The sequence below is a fragment of the Sylvia atricapilla genome, chromosome 4 (genome assembly GCF_009819655.1).
Source record: "Sylvia atricapilla isolate bSylAtr1 chromosome 4, bSylAtr1.pri, whole genome shotgun sequence".
In the NCBI taxonomy this organism is placed as follows: Eukaryota; Metazoa; Chordata; class Aves; order Passeriformes; family Sylviidae; genus Sylvia; species Sylvia atricapilla.
Genome location: NC_089143.1, coordinates 49,755,506 through 49,775,571, shown reverse-complemented (window position 1 = coordinate 49,775,571; position 20,066 = coordinate 49,755,506). Strand labels below are relative to the sequence as shown.

Below are 20,066 nucleotides of genomic sequence, written 5' to 3'. Positions count from 1 at the left end.
AAATTGTTGTGACTGACATTTGCAATATAACTTTGACATGAAGTTGGTTCAGTTGCTGAGTCAGCTAACTGTAGCAGCAGAATACTAATTTCATCTATTGTGTATTTATTAAATTTCCATGTTGAAAGAAACTTGTTCAGTTAACACCTGTGCTTGATTCCTTAGCATTAATACCTTTAACAGAGTAGAAGTGGTGATAGAGAATTCCAACAGGAATATGGCTGGAAAAATATTATATAGGTATGCCCAGTGAAGCTGTTGTTTGGCATCTACTTTGAAAGCAATGATCTTTTAGCATTGAAATACAAATCATCTTGACTGGAAGAGAGAGGGAAGAAATCATAGCTCTTGAGACAACCATTTGGAGACTCATGACTGGCTTGCTTTTTAAGCTTGCTTTTTAAGGAGTATTTCACAGCCATCCATCCAGAGGGCTTTCCTTCTTAAGGAAATTGCCTGAATGATCCGAGTTGGAGCTAAGCTTTGATCAGTGATAAGTGCTTAACTCTGGTGGCACTGAATTCTCATTGGATTTAAGGCCTACTCAAAAGCTGTATTATCTGGTGAATTTTGCATGACATTTATAGTATGTATTAGCCACTGTGTGAGACTGAAAGTTGTTTAATGAAGCCTTCTTTGAAAGACACAAATAGAATTTCAGTAGAACATAATCCTATGTATTGGCACCATGCTCAAGGTGGATCTCGATATAGAGTCTGTATTTGTAGTCAAATTGAATGTATTCAGTGTTTTTAGAGGCCCAACAGAACACTATATTTAAAAGTGTATCTGAAGTTATTAAAAGAATGTAAATTGTTTAGTCTTCTCAAATCCAGGATTTTTTAAAAGCAGTTCTGACTGTTGGGGCATGTTGAGACAGCTTGAATTCCTTCTGTATTCCCATGTCTGAGAGCTTCCCATTGGCTGAGTCTTGACTTTCAAAAGCACCTATTCTGTAGGAAGCCCTAGGGCCAAAAGCTGGTGAGTGTAACCTCTGGAGCCCAAGGGGTTTAAATACAAAAGTTAAGCTTAGCTCAAGAAGCCAGACTGCTGTCAGTGGTGAGGGAAGGATCCTGTTCTAATTCACCATTGCAAGTTTTAACTGAGTTGCCCGTTTAGGCTCTCTGAGCTAAAATTAACTTTTTTGACTTAATCTTCCTCTTCTTATTCCACTGGTCTTTAGTTGAGTATGATAGACTGCCAAGTGAGTAAATACTTTATTGAAATTTAAATTCTGAAGAGACTTAGATGCTTTCAAAAACTTTATCTCAAGTCATTCAAGGACATAATCTTACTCCTACAATTTATATATTAAATAAAGTAATAGAAATACAATTTTTATCAATACTTTTCTTTCTTTCTTTTATGTTAGCAGATGGACCGTATCTTCAAATCATAGAACAGCCAAAACAGGTAAGAACAAGGCTACGTTTTGAAAATGTCTAAGGTAGCTTTATCACTACATTCAACTTTGAATAAACTTACAACTAAAAAAGAGCACAGAAAAGTCTGAGCTCTCAGAAAAAATGTGGCACTTGAACATGAATGTTTTAACCCTTACTTTTGTAGTTAAAGCATTTCCTGTTTTGTTCTGTTTTCATGTTTTTATTTCTTTGGAAGTAAGTGTAATGATACAAAAACCCCTAAGGGTTTTAAAAATATGCCTTGCTAAGTAGGGACTCTTCATCTTAGAAGTGATGGTTACAATACCGCAGTATTTGGAAACATAAACTAGTAGATCAAACATTAGGATTTGTTTCATAGTTTTTGAAACACAAGAAGTTAAAAATAAAAACACTTAATTCCCAAGTTACAGGAACTTCTGACTTGTGTTTTGTTGTTTTAGAGAAATGCAGTTGTCCTTTGAGATTCTTTTTGTTATGGTTGTCTGTTTTGAATAATCAAAGAAAAATGAAGATAAGTACTCGAACGAAATGTTTTTTCTGTTATGTAGCAAACACTGACCATTGCTCCTCTGACAGCAAAGAAGTCATTTCAATGCACTGGTTAGTTTTCCTGCAACTGATGTACGAAGTAATTGCTGGGTGAAGATTGCCCCGAAGTGTGCCTGGGTATTGTTCCACTTTGCCTGGTGTCACTAGCAATTACAAGGATTCCTCCTGAAGCTGTTACAATGTGGAGGTGCTTCTCCTGTCTGTCCCAGTAAAGTGCATAAAATCCTGCCGTAGAGAGCTGTTCAGTAAACAGGGGAAGACAGTGGCTAAAAGCTGTCCCATCCTTCTCTTGGTCTTCTGCAGAAGCATACTGCAATCCAGTGTCCCTGGCAGGAGGCAGTGGAGAACATTGGTTTCAGTCACACACCAAAGACATTTTTGTGCTTGAGCATCCCACCAGGAACAGGACTCTTCATCACAGTGCTAAGTGAAACACCAGTGTACTGTGAATTCTAGGAAGAATATGCTGCATCTTCCTCATGGTTTTAAAGTTCATCCCAAATCAGGCTGTCTCTTTTTATGGTGGGGTCTACAGTGCACAGTCCATAAGGAGAAACCATTGTTTCCATGTGTGACTTCTCAGCAAGTGGCTCCTCTTGTGGAGTACCCATGTGGCAAGCTGGGCAGGGATTTATGGCAGGGTGATGAGGGTGATCCGTCAGCAGAATGATGTGTCCTGACTGCAGAGATTGCTTTACCTTTTGCAGAGATTGCTTTGCCTTTTGCGGATCAACTTGAGTTCAAGCCCCATCACAGCTGGGCACTTCATGGACAGTATTCTGGGTCAGTCAGTTCACCTTAGGAAGGCAATTGGTCAGGTCTGAATAAAGGTCATAAAACTTCACATTTTCTTGATAAAAAAGTTCTTAACCTGAAAAGGTTTTAGTGAGATGGATACTGAAGCTACTGCTTATGGAGTAATTTTAAGGCATGTTATTCACTTTCAGCTAATACAGACTTCAAATTCAGAATTGTCTACTACTAGCAAGAAGCGGAATGATTCTTGGAAAAGACTACAACACTAACTGGTGCTATCTGGACACTGGAAGCCCTATATAAGATGGAGATTTTTCCAGAAGTTGTAGGACCGGAGAGTAGCTCTGAAAGCAAAATTGGGCACCACATGAAATATATTGCTAAGTAGAATTAGAGTTACCAGGCACCTTTGCTTAAGAGTTGCATCTTTCGTGCTTTATAGATTGCCATGTAAAAGAAAGGGGATGTTCATCAACATGGAGAGCTGTGCACTGGACTGGTTTTCAATATCCTGCAGTTCTCTAAAGTATGTTCAGATGTCTATTTATGTAGCTGAGATGAAAACCAGCCAGAGTCCCCTGAAGCTTTCATGCTGTTTCTGGATTTCACTCAGAGATACAACTTTCATATGTTTTTCCCAGAAGGAGGAAGTGTTTCTGTTTCATCCCTGCACTTTCTTTATGGTTCTTTGGACTCCCTTATTATTTTTTTCAATTTTGTCTATCTAGCAGCAATCTTGGGAGAGAGTATCTGCTCTTCCATTTTCTATATGTGAATTTTTAATCCTATTTTAAAAGTATAAATAGTTCTCTGTTTCAAAATATCTTCACTTAACTGAAAGAAAAAAAATGAGAGTGCTGCTGTTTGTTAAAGTGAGAATAGAACAGGTTCCCCAGGGTGGCAGTTAAGTGATGCTTTGTTAATCAGCACTCAGCATTTCATGGATAAACAATTGTAACTTTTCCATTTGGGTGAATCTGTTTTGTAGGTGTGCATGTTCATTTTTGTGTGTTTCCCTTCTGGTTTTGTTTCTGTACAGCCTTAAAGTGCCTTTTCCTTTATTCTACAGAGAGGATTTCGTTTCCGATACGTGTGTGAAGGGCCTTCGCATGGTGGACTTCCTGGTGCTTCTAGTGAAAAGAATAAAAAATCATACCCTCAGGTCAAAGTAAGGACTTAAGGCATTCATTTTGTGAAGTCGATACAAGTGTCATCATGTGTATGTATATAGGAACTTACTGTATAGCAACATAAATTGGTATGGAGTCGCTCAACACAGACTACATTTCAGCCCCAACGTTCAAACTGATTTTGAAAAGAAAGGTGTCCTAAGATGTGTGGGTTTGTTTTGGCAGCATTTTATCTGCCAGCAGTTGAGCAGAAACTTATCTGCACCTACTGCCTCACTTACCATTGTGCAGAGTAATGGAACTCTTCCTTAGGGTGCAGTTTTAGCAAGGCTTTACCTGCTCAGTTGCTCCATTTCCATTGCAAAGGATGAGTCTGCTTAGTTATTCCACTTCACAGTAAAGCAATTTACCAAGTTTTCCTTTTTTTTCTGTTCATGTTACTCCTTATTCAATATCTCTAGGGTACTCCATTCTTAGGAACTTAATTCCTTTAAAGTCAACATAGAGCTTCTCATTTTAATAGGAACAATGTTATGTTCAGGTGTTCACTGAACATTTTTTGTGGGTTTTTTTTTTGCCCCCGGAAAAAATTCAAATACGTTAATCAAAGAAATGTTCTATTGAGGCACGGTATGAAGATTAGAAAAGTGATTAATCATTCTGAGATTGGAGAACTGTCTTTGCCTATGGTTCTTGCAGCAAATTTTTGTTCTGTAGAAAAGCTACACTGTGTCTTTTCAGTGTTCTTTTTAACTTAAATGTAAGCTTTGGTCTTGTAATTGCATTACATCTTTGAACTGTTGCACTGCAAATTCTCATGAGGAGCAGGGTTAATGTATTCTAATTTGTGTTATTTCTTAATGTATTCTAATTCTGATGCCCTCTCACCCCTTTATGGGGAAAAAAGGGGCAAGCAATAAACCTTTGCCTTGGTGTGTGCCACTCCTGGTCCTTCTCCTCAGTGTGCATGTAGTTGTCTGCAGTTCTTCAGAATGGCTGGAGTTTGGAAAAGTTGTATCTCCTAATGAATCAGTATAAGCATAACATAATGGAAAATCATCAGCACTGACTGAGGTAGCCTAGGCTGTTAGTCTGTGAATTGAGAAGAAGCTGGGAAAGCTGTTTTCATATAGCCTTGCAAAACTCTTAGAAAAAATTACTACCCCAGGAAGATGATTTACTTGCTTTTCTTTTTTCCTATTTTGATGGTAATGATGAACCAATGGATGAAATTTCACTGCTGTGTTCATATATAAAATCACTTACTGTAATTGAGTCAGATCTTTGGCTTTCAATCCAATCTGTAATGATACTAATACAAGTGATCATTTATAAAGGTGTGGTAGGTCACATAACAGTATGAGGAGGAGTTATACAGGAAATGGAATTTCTCCTTGAGAAAACTAGAAAGCAGAATGTTCTTTGGCTTTCCATCAGACCTTCTAATTTCATTGATCATCACTTTTGAATTTCATCTAGAGCTTACACACACACACACACACACACACACACACACACACACACACACACATCCCTTCCCTCCCATCCCTGTGCATCTGGGGTTTTTTTCCTAGTACAAATCCCACATGGCAACACCTGCTGGGAGAGGCTGGCAAGGGAACACAAGTAAATTCCTCAAGGCCATTGCTTGTTAGTGCCTGTTCTTGATTGAAGTGGTGCCAGTAAAGACAGAAGTGTTTCACACCTTTTCCTGTAAGTCTTTTCTGTGTTTTGTCAGAATGTGCTCACTTTGTCGTGACTGAGGGGAGCACAAGTGAAAATTGCAATTTTTTTTTTTTTTTGTGTGTTTGGGTTGGTTTTGTTGGTTGTTTTTTTGTTGTTTGGTTGGTTGGGGTGTTTTGTTTTGTTGGGTTTTTTATCTGTTGTTGTTTTGGTTTGGTTTCATTTTTTTGTGTGTGGTTTTTGGTTTTGTTTTTTTTTCACTCTTGTGCCAGTGTTTTCACTATAAAACCTGCATTAGTTGATCACAGTGCAGTGAAAGGGCAGTAGCATGAGCTTTGGCTGTACTGTATAAAAAGGAAGTTTTGTGACAGATCTTTAAACCCTTGACCATGGTGTGGTCAGTGCAGCTCACACTGGGATCTGCTCTGTGCTTGGTCAACTCTCTCAAAATTTACTAGTAGTTACCATGGGATGTCCTGAAAATACACATCCTCAGTGCACATTAAACCATTGCAGTCTCCCTATTCTGTTTTCATAGGATTATGGATTGGAGGCCAAAAGAAAACACATTTATGGGATGTGGCTTCTTGCATTATGTGGACTGTTCAATTTCACCCGTTTTTTTTTCTCCCTTCATTGTCACTAACTTGTAACTAAGCTGGAACACATCAAGACATATTTCTCACATAATGCTTCATTCTGGAGCATTGAAGACTTTGCTATGTCTCTAAGCAAGATGTTTGGGTATTTAATTACATGGGTACATGTTACATGTTTGGGATTTTAATTTAACCTCTTCCTGTATAGTGTATTAGTAGATGGTGTAGGTCAGGAGTTAATGTAGCAGTTCTGCAATGCCAGTCTTTACACTTGAAACAAATCTGCACTGGCCAACAAACTGGAATTGATGTAAAACCTCTCTGTTTAATGGAACAGTCCTGACTAATGGAGTCTAGATAACAGTGTATGTTTTTCTATAATATCAAAATCTGGATGAATTTGTCTTAATGATTCATGGAATTACGTTCCTTTGTTTAGCCCTGTCTTTACTAACAGTAATCCTAATATGTAGAAAACATCTTGCATATTCAGAGGATTCTGTATAACTTCACATGTCATTATGGAGAGAGAGAAGTTGTAAAAGAAGATAGTAAATATGTTACAATGAAGTTGTGTTTCATGATTGTGACCTAAAATTCTTAATTTAAATTTCATTTTCATCCACTCAGTGTAAAACAACACTGGAAAATTTTACTGTCTAGAACAGTTGAAATCAAAGCTGCTGAACTGCTTATTCATCATTACCTTTTTGTCCAGGGGAAAAAATCAGCTGGTAGTATAAAAAGAAAGGATAACACAGCAAAGTCTAATATTGCCACCAGCATACTTAACTATCTAATTTTTTAATTTATAATTTGCTTGGGTTTTATATATTTGAAAAATGTAAGAAAACTCACACAGAAAGTTCCACTGGCCTTACACGTTTATCATGTGCGTCCTGATCTTGCATACTGCTGTCAGTGTGGGCAGATCCATGTTTTACACTGAGGTGCTTGATCCAGTTTTAGGTGTGACAAGAACTGGCTGAAAACAGCAGAGTGAAGGAAATGTCCTCAATTTTCATCTCCTTGGGGGCAAATCTACGTGGGTGGCTGCAGTCTCTGGTTCAATGTTCTCTGTGAGCTGGATGTAAATGAGCTCCAGCCTGGAGTTAGAGGTGTGCCCCAGCTGAAGAACACCATCTCTCTGCACTAGAGTTTGGGCATGGAGCACTTTGGCTTGTGAATGGAAGCTGTACAGCAGTTAGGCAGCCCTGAACCCAGGCACATCCAGAACTGCCCAGCTAGTCATGACCTCGGGCTATCCCAAATTATACCTTGGTTTGGAGATAAGAGTCCTTCTTGAAATCAGGGATTTCATCACATTTACTTTACTTCGAGCTCAGGAGAGGAATTTATAGAAAATTAGTCAAGTTACTTTGTTGGCGAGCCTTGGTGACAAATGGAGCCTATTCATTTGCTCCCCCCTTCCCCAACACGAATTAAATGTAAAGTGATATAGATAGGTGATTTTTTAACTTGTAATCAGCAAGCAGCTGAATTAAGGAATAAACATGAAACAAGAATAAGCAGACTTTTTGGTATAAATCTTTACTCCTCTTAAAAATCTGTACTGAATCAAAGTCAGCCAAAGATAAATTCAGTGAAGTTTGAGCTTTTTACTGGTAAGGCTGATTTGGCTGAAGAGGAGGCACTGAATCTCTTTAGTTGGGTTTGTAAAACAGAGCACCTAGCTCTGTATTTTTGTTATTAGAGTGATCTTACGGTCAGAGGATCAGATCTTCAGCTTACATTAGTCTAAATTACTTTACATTGCTTTTTCTTCAGTCTATTAAGTAAGTATTCAGTTGCCTACACAACTCACACCACATCGGAAAAAATTATCTTTAATTAGCAACTGAAAAAAGAGAGATACTGCTCTGTAAAAACAGGCTGTTTTTAAAAACAGGCTGTGAGAGATGCCTCATCTTTGGAGCACTTCTTGTACATGTGTACTGAGGACAGCAGTAGTCACACTCAGCAGGATAGGCAGGGCTGGGGCTGCAGTTGCTCTAACAAAGGGATTGGAAAGAGAAATAGGTGCTTTTGTAATGCTGGCATTGTAGGTTTGAAATGGTCTTTTCCATCATTTGCTCCTGTTGTTGACCAATTGGTTTCATTTCTTGCTTGTAAGAATAACTGGAGAAAACATCTTTGAAGTATGAAAATGTTCTTATAAAGTTTTTGTAAAGTTTTGTAACCTGTAAAATTTGGCTGGGATTTGGATTGCAGGAGGATATGAAATAACTGAAAAAACTTTCTACTCTTGTTTTGAAATTGACTCAATTTCGAGTTCACAGGGTCCTTTTAATCTTTCAGACAAATCTCTCAAACAGAAAGAGGAGATAAATGTAAGCCTGCAGCCTTTTAACTTTATCAGATCAATTGAGTGCTGCTTCAGGTACAGGGTGTAATCAAGTATTACAGCTATATTCTGCCCAGGAACTCCTTTTCTTCTTTCCCCTCACCTTTAATTTGAAGTTCAGTAGCTATTTTTTGGATCACAGTTCTGATTTTGCACTGTACAGCATCCACATGCTATCGCCCCCTCATGCTGAGTCTGGTTTTGTGTCAAAACCATAATCCCTATTCAGCATTGTAACATATACCTTCTACTTTTTCAGGCCTTTGACAGTGTTTTTAAGTTCCTGTGCAAAAGCTGATAGTTAATTCTATACCTTAGTGCCAGAATTAATTTAAAATTATTCTGAAATTGTGGCATGATTCAAGGACATTGGAAAGTTATTTCAGACTTAATTTATGGTATGTAAGCATATTTAGCCACTCAGACTATTTTTCTGGGCACCAATTTACCCCAAATGACTCAACATCAAGTAGGAAAGTCTATCTACAAGAAATAAAGGTAGAAGGTGGTTCAGAGACATTTTGTCCGCTCTGCAGCATAGGACATCAGACTGGATGACAAAAATAGTCCTTTCTTGCCTTATGACCTACATAAGGTATTGTGTTTTAAGAGCCCTTTAGTTTTTCCCCTGAGAGAGAGAGACTGCAAAGATCATGATGAGCTGAGTAACAGGGGCAGATTGCAATCTGGTTACCAATGCAGTTCTGTGTTCTGCTTTCAGAGGCTGGAAATTCCTTGACATGCAGCAGTCCTGCCTCCAGTTTCAGTGTGGTTTCTACAGCTGATGAAGGATTGTCTTGAACTTTTCTGATGTGATACTAGAACATCGATGTTATACATAGTGAATATAGCACTACAGATGTGCTGGGAGCTTTGTAGTAAGGAAAGGCTTATTGAGTGAGGGGTAAAATTAAAAGAAATTTTTTAAGCTACCTTTTTGAAAAGTTAATTGTAGCAGTGGTGGTGACATACTGTAGCACCAAATGCAGTCGTTTTTATTTTCAGATGACTTTGTTAAAATAGGAATTTTCTCCCTGCTGGTAAATGACAGAAATAGTCCAGCAGTGGTTATCCTGCATCTTTGTACCGTTTCAGTTCAGATTTCAGTGTAGAAACAGAAGGGAAGCATGAGCACCCTATGTCTTGTATTTTAGAAACTGTCACTTATAAAATGCACATTACTGCAGTATTATACAGTTAACTAGCAGGAGTGGGTAATGAGAGGGCTTTTGCACACCTGCTCCTACTGGAACAACTTTTTCATAGTTGGGATTCTTTTTGCTTTCAGCAGTGAATAGGAAGGCACGGAGAGCACACATTGTACATATGCAAAGTGTTTCAGCTGTGATGGAATGGGTTCAAGAGAGGGGTTAACTGGAGTGAAGGAAGCTAGCAGGGCTCAGTAATGTGGTGAAATCGAGGCAATCCCTCTCTATCAGCATTTTATCAACAATATAACCTTAAATATTCAGTTCATCACCGATTCATCACTTTAATGTTTATCATGATCCTTTAATACCTTGGTTGATTAGATCTATAAGCTGCTGTAATACAAAGAACTTGGCCTTAGGCAAATTAGCAGAAAAATTAGAGGAGGAGGGGGAAAAGCCCAACATTGATAAAAGGGTTAATTAAATTAATTGGAAGGGAAAGTAATGTTTGCTTTTTAAAAAGTAAGATAATTTTACATTCAGCATAATTTGAAAATGGTGCATAACCCATAACTGCCTTGGAGTATTACTGCTTTGGAATGAGGAATAAAAATAAAGCTCTAAATAATGTATGTAAAGCAAATAACTTACCAGTATGGTATGTTATTAGTGATTTTAGATGTGTTTTTGAGGCATTGTTTTTTATTGAAAAGCTGTTAAAAATGTATGGTGGTTAAAAACTGTGGTATGGAGAAAAAAAAAAAAAAAGCTTTGTAGGCTTTCAGAGTTGGGTATAGGAAAGAAAGCACACAGTTTATCATAGTTCTAGTCCAGCAAAATCCTAGGTGGGAATTTATTACATATCCTTGTGTACACTTAAGGGAGGTATTTACTGGACTGAGTAGTATGTGTTCATGAAGTACACTGAACTAACAAAATGCCTCTTAATATAGGATTTATTCACTGTAAAGTCTCTACCGGAAGAGTCATTGTAATGTGGCCAAAATGTTCTATAACAATCATAATGTTTAAAATAATTTTTAAAGTCTTTCCAAATTGGGCAAAATGATGTAGCATTTTTAGTCTAATATGTACATTTTCTCTATGCTTCGTAATGGGTAACAATGTTTATTATGAATTCAATGTACTGATTGAAACTTAAGGAGAGCAATGTGGACTAAATAGCCAGACTGTAAAACTGAGGTTCATGTTTTAAGAAACAGATGAGGCTTTCCTTTAGCTTTTTTGGACAATACTTCTGCCATTTGCATGTCAAGTTTAATTTTAAAAGTGATGATCTGGTACAGTTAGTTTGCCATTTGTATTTTGTGAAGAAATGCACACACATTTCTCCTATGTAAACTTGATTTTACTTAACTGACAGAAAATACTCAGTTGGAGTCATTACTTGTTCCATTTTAAAAATAGTAAGCAATCCATCCCACATTTTTTATATTTATTTACAGATCTGCAATTACGTTGGACCTGCAAAAGTAATTGTCCAGTTAGTAACTAATGGGAAATACGTCCACTTACACGCTCACAGCTTGGTGGGTAAATTCTGCGAAGACGGAGTGTGCACGGTTAACGCAGGACCCAAGGACATGGTTGTAGGGTAAGTCTGGGGACTCCTCTGGAAACCTGAGCTGTGGAGGAAGCATCAAGACTGTAAAAAGCAATGCAGAAATACTCCTAAGAGGCAGCTCTGTGGAGCACTTATCTCCGCACTCTGATCTCAGGGGTTTTTTTATCATAAATTGAAAATTTAATGGGGTTTTTGTTCGCCCTTATAGAATTTGCCCTAAGCAAGCTAAAGAAATTTAAGTAACTGATTTTTACTTAGAATTTGTCCAGTTTTAATATTTCAGTGTGTAGTCCAAATTTGTATTATATGTCCATTCTTTAAAATGCAAGTAGTTTTGATCAGAGAAGGGACTAAAATTAGTGTTGCCATTTTGTTACCTCTTTGATCAATATTTTACTTTTATTGAAACCTGTCAATAGAAATATAATAAAATGCATTAAGAAAATAAGATTAGTAAATTTGTAATTAATTCAGGACAGGCATAAATGTGAAAATTCTGCAAAAGTCAAACTTTGGAAGTTTAAAGCAGAAAGTTTGTAGTGAAATTGTAGTTGGCCTGTTCTTGTTTAATTTGAAACAATATATGTTTATATCGGTAAAGGGAGCTGAAGCTCCCAACCGTGTTTTGAGGCTTAGATCAGGTTTCATGCTGGCTGTGAGTTTTAGTTCTGTGATCTCAAGAATGTCTTTGTTGGTGAAGATGGTGAAGTTTAAAAAGCTGAGAAGGTTGGGAGAGAGAGATTCTTTTAAACGGTAACTTTTGATGTCCAAGCCCAGTGCACTGACTTTACCGTGCAAAACAATTTAAATAGCTTTATTTCAAATGCTCCTTTTCATCTTGAAAAGTTTGGCTCATTTTCTAACCTGTCTTGTTTTTCATCAGATGTTTAGAACCAGCTTCCCTGTCCTCACTTGACCCACATGAAAACTGAGTTTATTGTCTTGTTTTCATACTTCCAAATCTAATTGATTTTTAAAAGTGCCAGCAGATTTTTACAAAAGCACACCTTGTATGATGGAAATTTTCATTCAAATAGATACCCAAAACACCTTCAGAATGACCAGAGCCTTGCTTAAAACATTTTCTTTGGAAAATATTGCACTGTTTTCAGCTTCTTAGCTTGCTCTCCAAACCATTTTCAACAGATGGAGCATACTCTGAGCAGTTGCTTGACAGACATACAGGATGACATATTAATGTAATTGCCAAGACACAGCACACAAAGTGTGACTACCAGATTTTTCAACATTTTGTAAGTTGCTTTCCCAGTGGAAGTCTGAAACCTGACAGATTACTACTTATGTCATAGGCAAGTGCAGCCATATGATCACTGTCATATAAAGATGCACATTTTACATGTTTTGTGATATCGACTGAATTTTTCTTGATGGAATATTCTCCCTCAAAAGCTAATAGGGTCTCAGTAAGCCTGTAGAGTCCTTCTGTAGACTTGGGTCGTGTAGCTGCCTCTGATAAGAGAAAGGCTGGATCGCTGCAGGTCTGGCCTAAAGCATTAAGAAAATACTTCCCCCCATCAAAATCTGGCAGGTTTGCAAATCTTGGAATACTTCATGTCACAAAGAAGAAAGTGTTTGAAACTCTGGAAACACGCATGATAGATGCTTGCAAGAAGGGATACAACCCAGGACTCCTGGTGCATCCAGAACTCAGCTATCTGCAGGCGGAAGGGTGTGGAGACAGGCAACTGACTGGTAAGTGGAAATGATGGCCTGGTTTTAAATGGCCTTTTATTAAAAACAGGCTGAGCTTCTGAAAACATAGATTCCTAGCTAGGAAAAAACCTTGTGTAGGACAACAGACAATGTCTATGTGCTTTTAGAAGATGATGCATTGTTACCGTGTCTTAGGGAATCTGAAAGGCATCAATGCATACATGAGAATGGAGAAAATTCCTTCCACAGCTGTCTGTACCAGCCTCTGCACCTGTATTCCATTGCTCTTATGCTGTTTAATAAGCTCTTAAATAGAGTGATTTTGCATTGTTGCAGCAAGACATGATGTCCTTAATTGACTTAGGGATCTCCTTTTGAGAACATTCTTTCATTTGGCTGCGTTTCACCCATATCGCTGTAAAACCTGTGCTCTGCATTGCTTTCAGGTACTGTATAGAGGCGCCAGCTGTCCTTTTATCACTCTGAACACCAGGAATTCTGGTGTCCTTAGGGATGGCCTTCATCCTTTTCACAACCTTTATAAATTTAGAGCAGAAAATAACAATTTTCTCTGTCTTTTAATTATATAACTTAAATAAGACCTGATGCACAAACTGCAAGATGAACGCAGTGTAATTTGAATAGCTGCTGTACTCTGGTTAGAAAGGGAAAATTCAGCGGATGCTAAATGTAAAAGACGACATTTCCTCACTATCCATGCCTTTGGGTGTTCCTTTGTTCTCTCTGTTTTGTGGAGGATGTGTTAATTCCCCTTTGTGTTAATTCCTCTGTCTGTCAATTCCAGAACGGGAGAGAGAAATCATCCGCCAGGCAGCCCTGCAGCAGACCAAGGAGATGGATCTCAGCGTGGTGCGGCTCATGTTCACGGCCTTCCTCCCTGACAGCAACGGCAGCTTCACACGGAAACTCGATCCTGTTATATCGGATGCAATATATGACAGCAGTAAGTATATTTGGCTTTAATTACTGTTTTAATAAGGGACAGGCTTTTGTACACACAGAAATGACAGGTAGATACTGCTGTACATAGACTAATCTAGACCTGCCTGCCTGGTATTTGATGAATAACAAGTAACCCATGGATAATTAGCCCCATGTCTGTCCAAATACATATAGTTATCATTCTGGTTTTGATAGATGGCAATGTAAGCCATAGAGGAAGATTTTATTCTGCTGTTAGCATGTTTAATCCTGCCACTTTTATTATGAGGATTTTGTAAGTTCTTGTTATGTCCATAGGCAGGGCTTGAATTTTATGGAGTTTTCAGTTGCTTTCTGTGACAAAGCATTTGTTACATGAGATGTGAGGAAAAAAAAATACTTTGCTTCTATCTTTGTTGAGAATTTGACACCTTTCAGCTTTGCAGACCATCTGCTTGTCTGTATTTTAAAAGATAATGCAACTGGAGTTCTCAATCCATTTCCTTTAGATCTGTCAGTATTTTTTAGAGCATTCCTCTATTTGTCTTTTTTCTAAGAGAATTTTTTCAATTTGTGTTTTTCCCCTGTGCTGTTAAATTATACTGACTCATCTTACTTGAACCCTCTCTGCTGCCTGAGTTTTCTTCCCTTGAAGATGTGGATTCCCATGTTCTTGACAGTCATTCTGTAATGACTCAGAAAAAGTACCTTTTTTTTTTCCTTTGTGCACCAGTCATAGTCTATATTATTGCTTTTTAAGGACAAAGCCTAGATCAAAAAGTATTAAATGCAACTGTCCTACTATAGTCTGTGCCTTGCTGTTAATTGGGAAATGTAGTGAGGTAGAAAATTTTGTCCAAAACTTAGGAGACAAAGAAAGGGGACATTTTGTATGCATGTTTCTGCTGTTGTAAGTTGCTACACAGATGTCAGTTACTAGTTTCTGATCTCCCAAGGTGAATTCTTGATTGCTAATTTCAGAAGATTTTTCTTGGGTTTTGTTTGGGGTTTTTTTTTGTATACTTTATTGGCAGCGTTCAAGCCTTCACAGAACAGACAAAACGTGTGGTAGCATAACTTGCCTGTCACAGCTGCCTTAACTTAGCAGATGAAAGTTCTGTCTTGAGGACCAATAGTTGTCTATTGATGCTTCTACTAGGATCTGTGGGAGGTGGGCTTTATCACCGTCCAGCACACTGGCCAAAAACTGGCATGCTTTAAGTAAGGGACAGTGTAAAACAAAGCACTGTAGATAGTGAGAAACAGGTTAACAGCTCTCAAGAGTGTCGCTGTCAGAAAGCAGGGAGGAAAAAATTACATTCTCTTGTACAGCCCTGTTGTCATAAAATGAGTGCGCAGTGCTGGATGCGTAATTGTACTGCAGTGGCTGAGACCTTATTTTGTAGTTCACTGTTCAGTCAAAGCTTAGAAGATACGAGATTTTTTTCACATGAACAGGCCTTGATTTATTCATGTTTAAAAAAACACAGACAAATTCAGGTAGGTTGTGTTGGAAGCTTGCCTTTCTATTGCATTTCTGTGTGTTTGCTTCATTGGGTTTTTTTAAGTCTAAATCTGTTACATAAGTAAGCAGAGTTTTTTTAATCTTCCCTTTCAATAGAAGCTCCCAATGCCTCCAACCTAAAAATTGTAAGAATGGACAGAACAGCGGGGTGTGTGACAGGAGGGGAAGAGATCTACCTTCTCTGTGACAAGGTTCAGAAAGGTAAGAGTCACGAGTATTGTAGGGCACACCAGGATGTTCATCTGGAGTACATGTAAAGTCTACTGTGCTGTCCTTAGTGTTATCCCACTCTGGTAGTGCAGCAGGACTTGTAAGCACTCAGCCTCTCTGGAAGTCAAGGCAGAATGTGCAGAGGTTTAATAAATCAAAATAGTCTATTGCAAAGCAAATTCAGCTTCTCTTGTCTTCACAGAGACCATCTTTGTTCTTCTCAAGTTTCTGCCCTTGCCCATGTTCTGGAATTCTGGGGGTAGTGGGTACCAGGTGATGTTTGGCTCCATTAACTATTACCTGCTCTGAATTACTCTAAAGTTTCTGATTTATTATTAAGTTTCTGATTGTAAAGAGTAAATATGAGTATTGTCTGTTAACCATTGATGGGAGCTTAATGTGTTCAGCATTGCTTCTAATAACTTCATTTTTATGTATATGCTTATGGTAGAGGTTACTCAGTGTAAACAGATACTTCTCATAGGTTCATTTTCAATCTCTGCTCATGGCTTTGAATGCGTGAGAATTTGGCAGTGTGGGTTAGGATGCTTTGGGTTTTTTTATTGGAAGATAATGGTTAAATGTGGTTGGTTATATTTGGGCTAAGTAAAAAGATGGGAATGAGGGAAGTCCTTTGTATTTTTCAGCTACAGGTAGTACTTGGGACACCCTAGTGCAGATTACTTGGTAGAGTGGGTGCCCTGTTCTCATCTGTTTGGAATCCATCCCTGCACATGTTGTTAAAACCACAATGACATTTTCTGTTGGTGCAGGCTGTCCTTTCCCATCTCTCTTTCTTGTAAATGCCCTCCTACCACTTAGGGAAGAGAGAAAGCTTTGGGGGGACTTTAGGGACTTTGAAAGAACCATTTTCCTTTAATAGTGCATCTACCCTCTGCCATCAGCAGGACTGAGATAAAACATAACTCTTACGCACAAAATAAATAAATAAATGTCTGACTCAGTGGAAGCCCTGTGGTGGGGTTTCCCCTCAGCCAGACTGGGGTTTCCCCTGACCTCACTGCCTTCAGAAACCTCCTGCCTGAAGGAACTTGAGCATACAGGACAGCAGGACTGGAAGTGGTGGTTTAGAGTCTTAAGACTAGCAGGTGGGGGACCAGGGGAAGCAGTCTGTCTGCAACAGAAGCCTGTCCTGCATCAGTTGCCCTAAGAGACAATAGGCTTTTTCTAGCTTTTTCTCACTGGGAGTGCTGTGGAAGGAATTTACTAGTGGGATGCTTTTCCTAAACCCATAAATAAATAAATACAAAGAGAATTAAAGAAAATTTGTTTAGAGGAGCAGAAGCCAAATGCCATGTGTCTGGCCTGTGCACTCTGGAGGGTGAAGGATCCCTGCTGACATGCTGCTCGCTCATCCCCTGACCTCTCTGAGCTGCAGCTCCACCCTGGCACTCTGCCAGCAGCAAGCGGAACTTGAACTGTGGCAGTTCAGGTTTTGCTACAGTTTTTTGAACTGAAACTGTTGGAGGAGAGAGGGTGGTTTCTACATTTCATGCTTCAAGTTCTCCCCTCCTTACATGTTTGTTCCAAATAAGGCTCCTCTGGAATGTTTTATAACCCTAGAATAGGAAGATGATGTGAACCCAGTTCTCTTTTTACTGCTCAGTAAATAGCAACTTTAGTGAAGTCATTAGGATTAGGCTGATGTAAACTTGATGTCAAAAATGAGTTATTTCTGCTGTTTTCTTTAAAACAGATTAAGGTAATTGATGTATTGTGTAGTGTTTTCATCCAGCCAAAAAGTAACCATGTTGATTTTTATCTGAAATAACCATAGCCAAAGGTTAAACAAGTGCACAAACATCCCAGGGTGTTCCTTTTATTCTTTGCAGATGATATTCAAATACGTTTCTATGAAGAGGCTGAGAATGGTGGTATGTGGGAAGGCTTTGGAGATTTTTCTCCTACTGATGTACACAGACAGGTAAGTAACAGAGCATTTGTCCTTAGTTAATGATTTTCCCACCTCTGTAAGCTAGGATTATATTATAGTTCATAAATTATGTAAAAGCTTCTGTATCCTGGACTGACCTCTTTGGTTCATTGCTTCCTAATATAAAAAAACCCCAGTTCTTTAAAGATATTTGTTAGGTAATTAGGAATACAGTGCAAGGAAGTTAGGAGAAAGCCCCATTACTTTAACATGCACCATCTGTAAATTGGGATAGGATTTATCAACATAAACATCAACAGCTCTGAGAGCTCCTGTGAATACCCTGAGAAAGCCACAGAGGAGATGCTAAAGAATGAGGGGACAAACAGTGCAGTACTGACATATGGGATGTGGTGGCACTTAGCATGGCAGTTCTTTCTTTCCCAAAAGGATTTAGAAATCAACCTCAGAAGTGAAACTGAAAACTAAAATGGGAGTTTATTGTTGTAACAGCCCTTTGCTCTGAACTTTTTGCCTCCGAAGCGCTAAACCAAAGCTTTCAAAATAGCACGTTGTCAAAAGCCATGCTCTGTAATAGATATGCTTATCTTTGTTTCCTTCGCAGTTTGCTATTGTGTTCAAAACACCCAAGTACAGAGATGTCAATATCACAAAGCCAGCATCTGTATTTGTACAACTGCGTAGGAAGTCTGATCTAGAAACAAGCGAACCAAAGCCTTTTCTCTACTATCCGGAGATCAAAGGTAACTTATTAAACCCATTTTATAGATTGGGAATGGAAACTGTAGGGTCCCTAGGAATATTTCTAATAAGATAGAACTGGTGGGGAACTGGGTGAGGATTTTTTGGTTTTAGCTGTTTTTTTTAGAAAATGTATGTGCCCTTGTTTTGGGCAGAATCAATATGCAGTGTGGTAGGTTTATAATGGGTTTTGTAGGACGGGTTTTGTAGGACGGGTAGGCAATAAATCCATGCAGATTTTCCAAGTGAGGCTTGTTCTTTGCAGAGTGCCTATATGCACACATGCCTGTCCATACAGTAGGTGGCACTCTTCCTCTGAGTTTCTGCCAAATAATACCTGAAGAGATTTTACTGTCAGTACTTTCAAATGAAACCCTAAACCAAAAACTGTTTGGTGCCTGCTGGAAGAAGTACTTATTTTGCAGTTCTCACCTTTTACCTCTTGCTAATGTCACTGTTTCTGAATTTTCCAATTGCCTGTACTAGTTATGTAAGCCCAAAACATTTCTTGTGAGAGCAAGGAAAGTGCTGTTTCAGTTTCTTCTTTAAAATTTTAGTTGCTTAGCAGAAGTAAGATAGTTGGTATTGGACCTGCTTCCTAAATTCTTAGTGAAAAGAAGTTTAATCAGGAGATCTGTTCCCTTTGAAGCTGGCATTTGAAATGTTTGATGGGAATGGCATTGGCAGTCATGGTTTTAAATACCAATAATGTTGATGATACGGAAATGCCTTGAGGCCCAAGTCATAATTGGTGTTTCATTGTATTAAGATTATCTTTCTGCCTAGCAGTTTACCTGCCTGCAGGTTACACTACTGAATTCTAATCTTGAATGTTTTCTGGGCCTAAAGTAGAGCAGTGTTTAAATCAATTCCCTGTCAAAGTCTCTAAAATAAGTGTGCATTAGTGGTGAGAGACTCAGGACAGCTGAGGAGGGGGAGTGGTGGTTGTCCAAGTGAGTCTACTTGACACCTGTTAGAATAAAATAGCAAGAAAGCATGAATTCACAAAAGCTTCCAGAGCTGCTAGATCATTTCTTCTTGGTAATGATTTCAGGAACCTCTTGCACAAGTGTTAAGGGAAGTGAAGTGTTCAGCTGCAGAGCAAAGTTGCCAGATTTGAAGCAAACCTCTTTTATGTGCCTCTTAATTGAGTGAAATTAATTCAACATTATGTGCATTTTCAGATCCCCTATATAGTTTCATCATGAAATTACAATTTAGGAACTATATTTTTCCCTTGTTAAAAATGTTCCCACAAACTTAGACACACATATGTGGATTTTTTTGTATTTCTCAGACTAGATTGCTCTCTAGAGTTTTCTCTCCTCATCAGTGTGAGTATGCCTGATGTGTGCATGCATACATACTTACACATCATGTGTACCTCATGTAGGAAACAATGCACGTGGCTTTGTCAATGTACTGTCTCATGTATTCAGCTGTCATCTGATGCATGGACTGATGTGCCTGTGCATGAAATTTCTTTTTGTCATATGGCTGTTAAAAACTACTAGATGGTTTAATAAACAAGTGATATTTTGTTCTTTTCTCAACGGTTCTACTGGATTTTAACCCATGTAATGTTTGTATCCCTATTTTTGTAGCTTTTGTTGTGACATTTTCACTTTCCCCAGTCATTGGGATAAGTCCTTTTAAATCTTTGTGTTTTGATTTCCAGGGGAACTAAGTCTTATTTTGTACTTACAGTACAAAATAAGTTTAGGTTTTTTTTTCTCCTGCTTCTCAGCATGGTTTGACAGTAATATGTCCCTGCCTGAAAATAAGTTGTCTTTGTTCTAGTGGCTGTTACAGTACTTTAAGTAAATAATTTCAAG

The 20,066-nt window shown here is 38.3% G+C and overlaps 1 protein-coding gene across 4 annotated transcripts in view; it reads left to right on the top strand.

Annotated features, from left to right (window-relative positions):
* The window catches only part of NFKB1 (nuclear factor kappa B subunit 1), a 47,256-nt gene that overhangs the window by 7,565 nt on the left and 19,625 nt on the right, over positions 1-20,066 (top strand). For 2 of the 4 annotated variants that reach the window (XM_066317869.1, XM_066317868.1), the window contains exons 3-10: positions 1,376-1,413; positions 3,781-3,879; positions 11,106-11,254; positions 12,774-12,937; positions 13,704-13,862; positions 15,462-15,566; positions 17,429-17,520; positions 18,095-18,233. In XM_066317869.1, the coding sequence (XP_066173966.1) occupies positions 1,376-1,413; positions 3,781-3,879; positions 11,106-11,254; positions 12,774-12,937; positions 13,704-13,862; positions 15,462-15,566; positions 17,429-17,520; positions 18,095-18,233 (945 nt within the window). Of the gene's footprint in view, positions 1-1,372; positions 1,414-3,780; positions 3,880-11,105; positions 11,255-12,773; positions 12,938-13,703; positions 13,863-15,461; positions 15,567-17,428; positions 17,521-18,094; positions 18,234-20,066 lie in introns of all 4 variants that reach the window. The other 2 variants (XM_066317867.1, XM_066317866.1) reach the window with 1 other exon arrangement.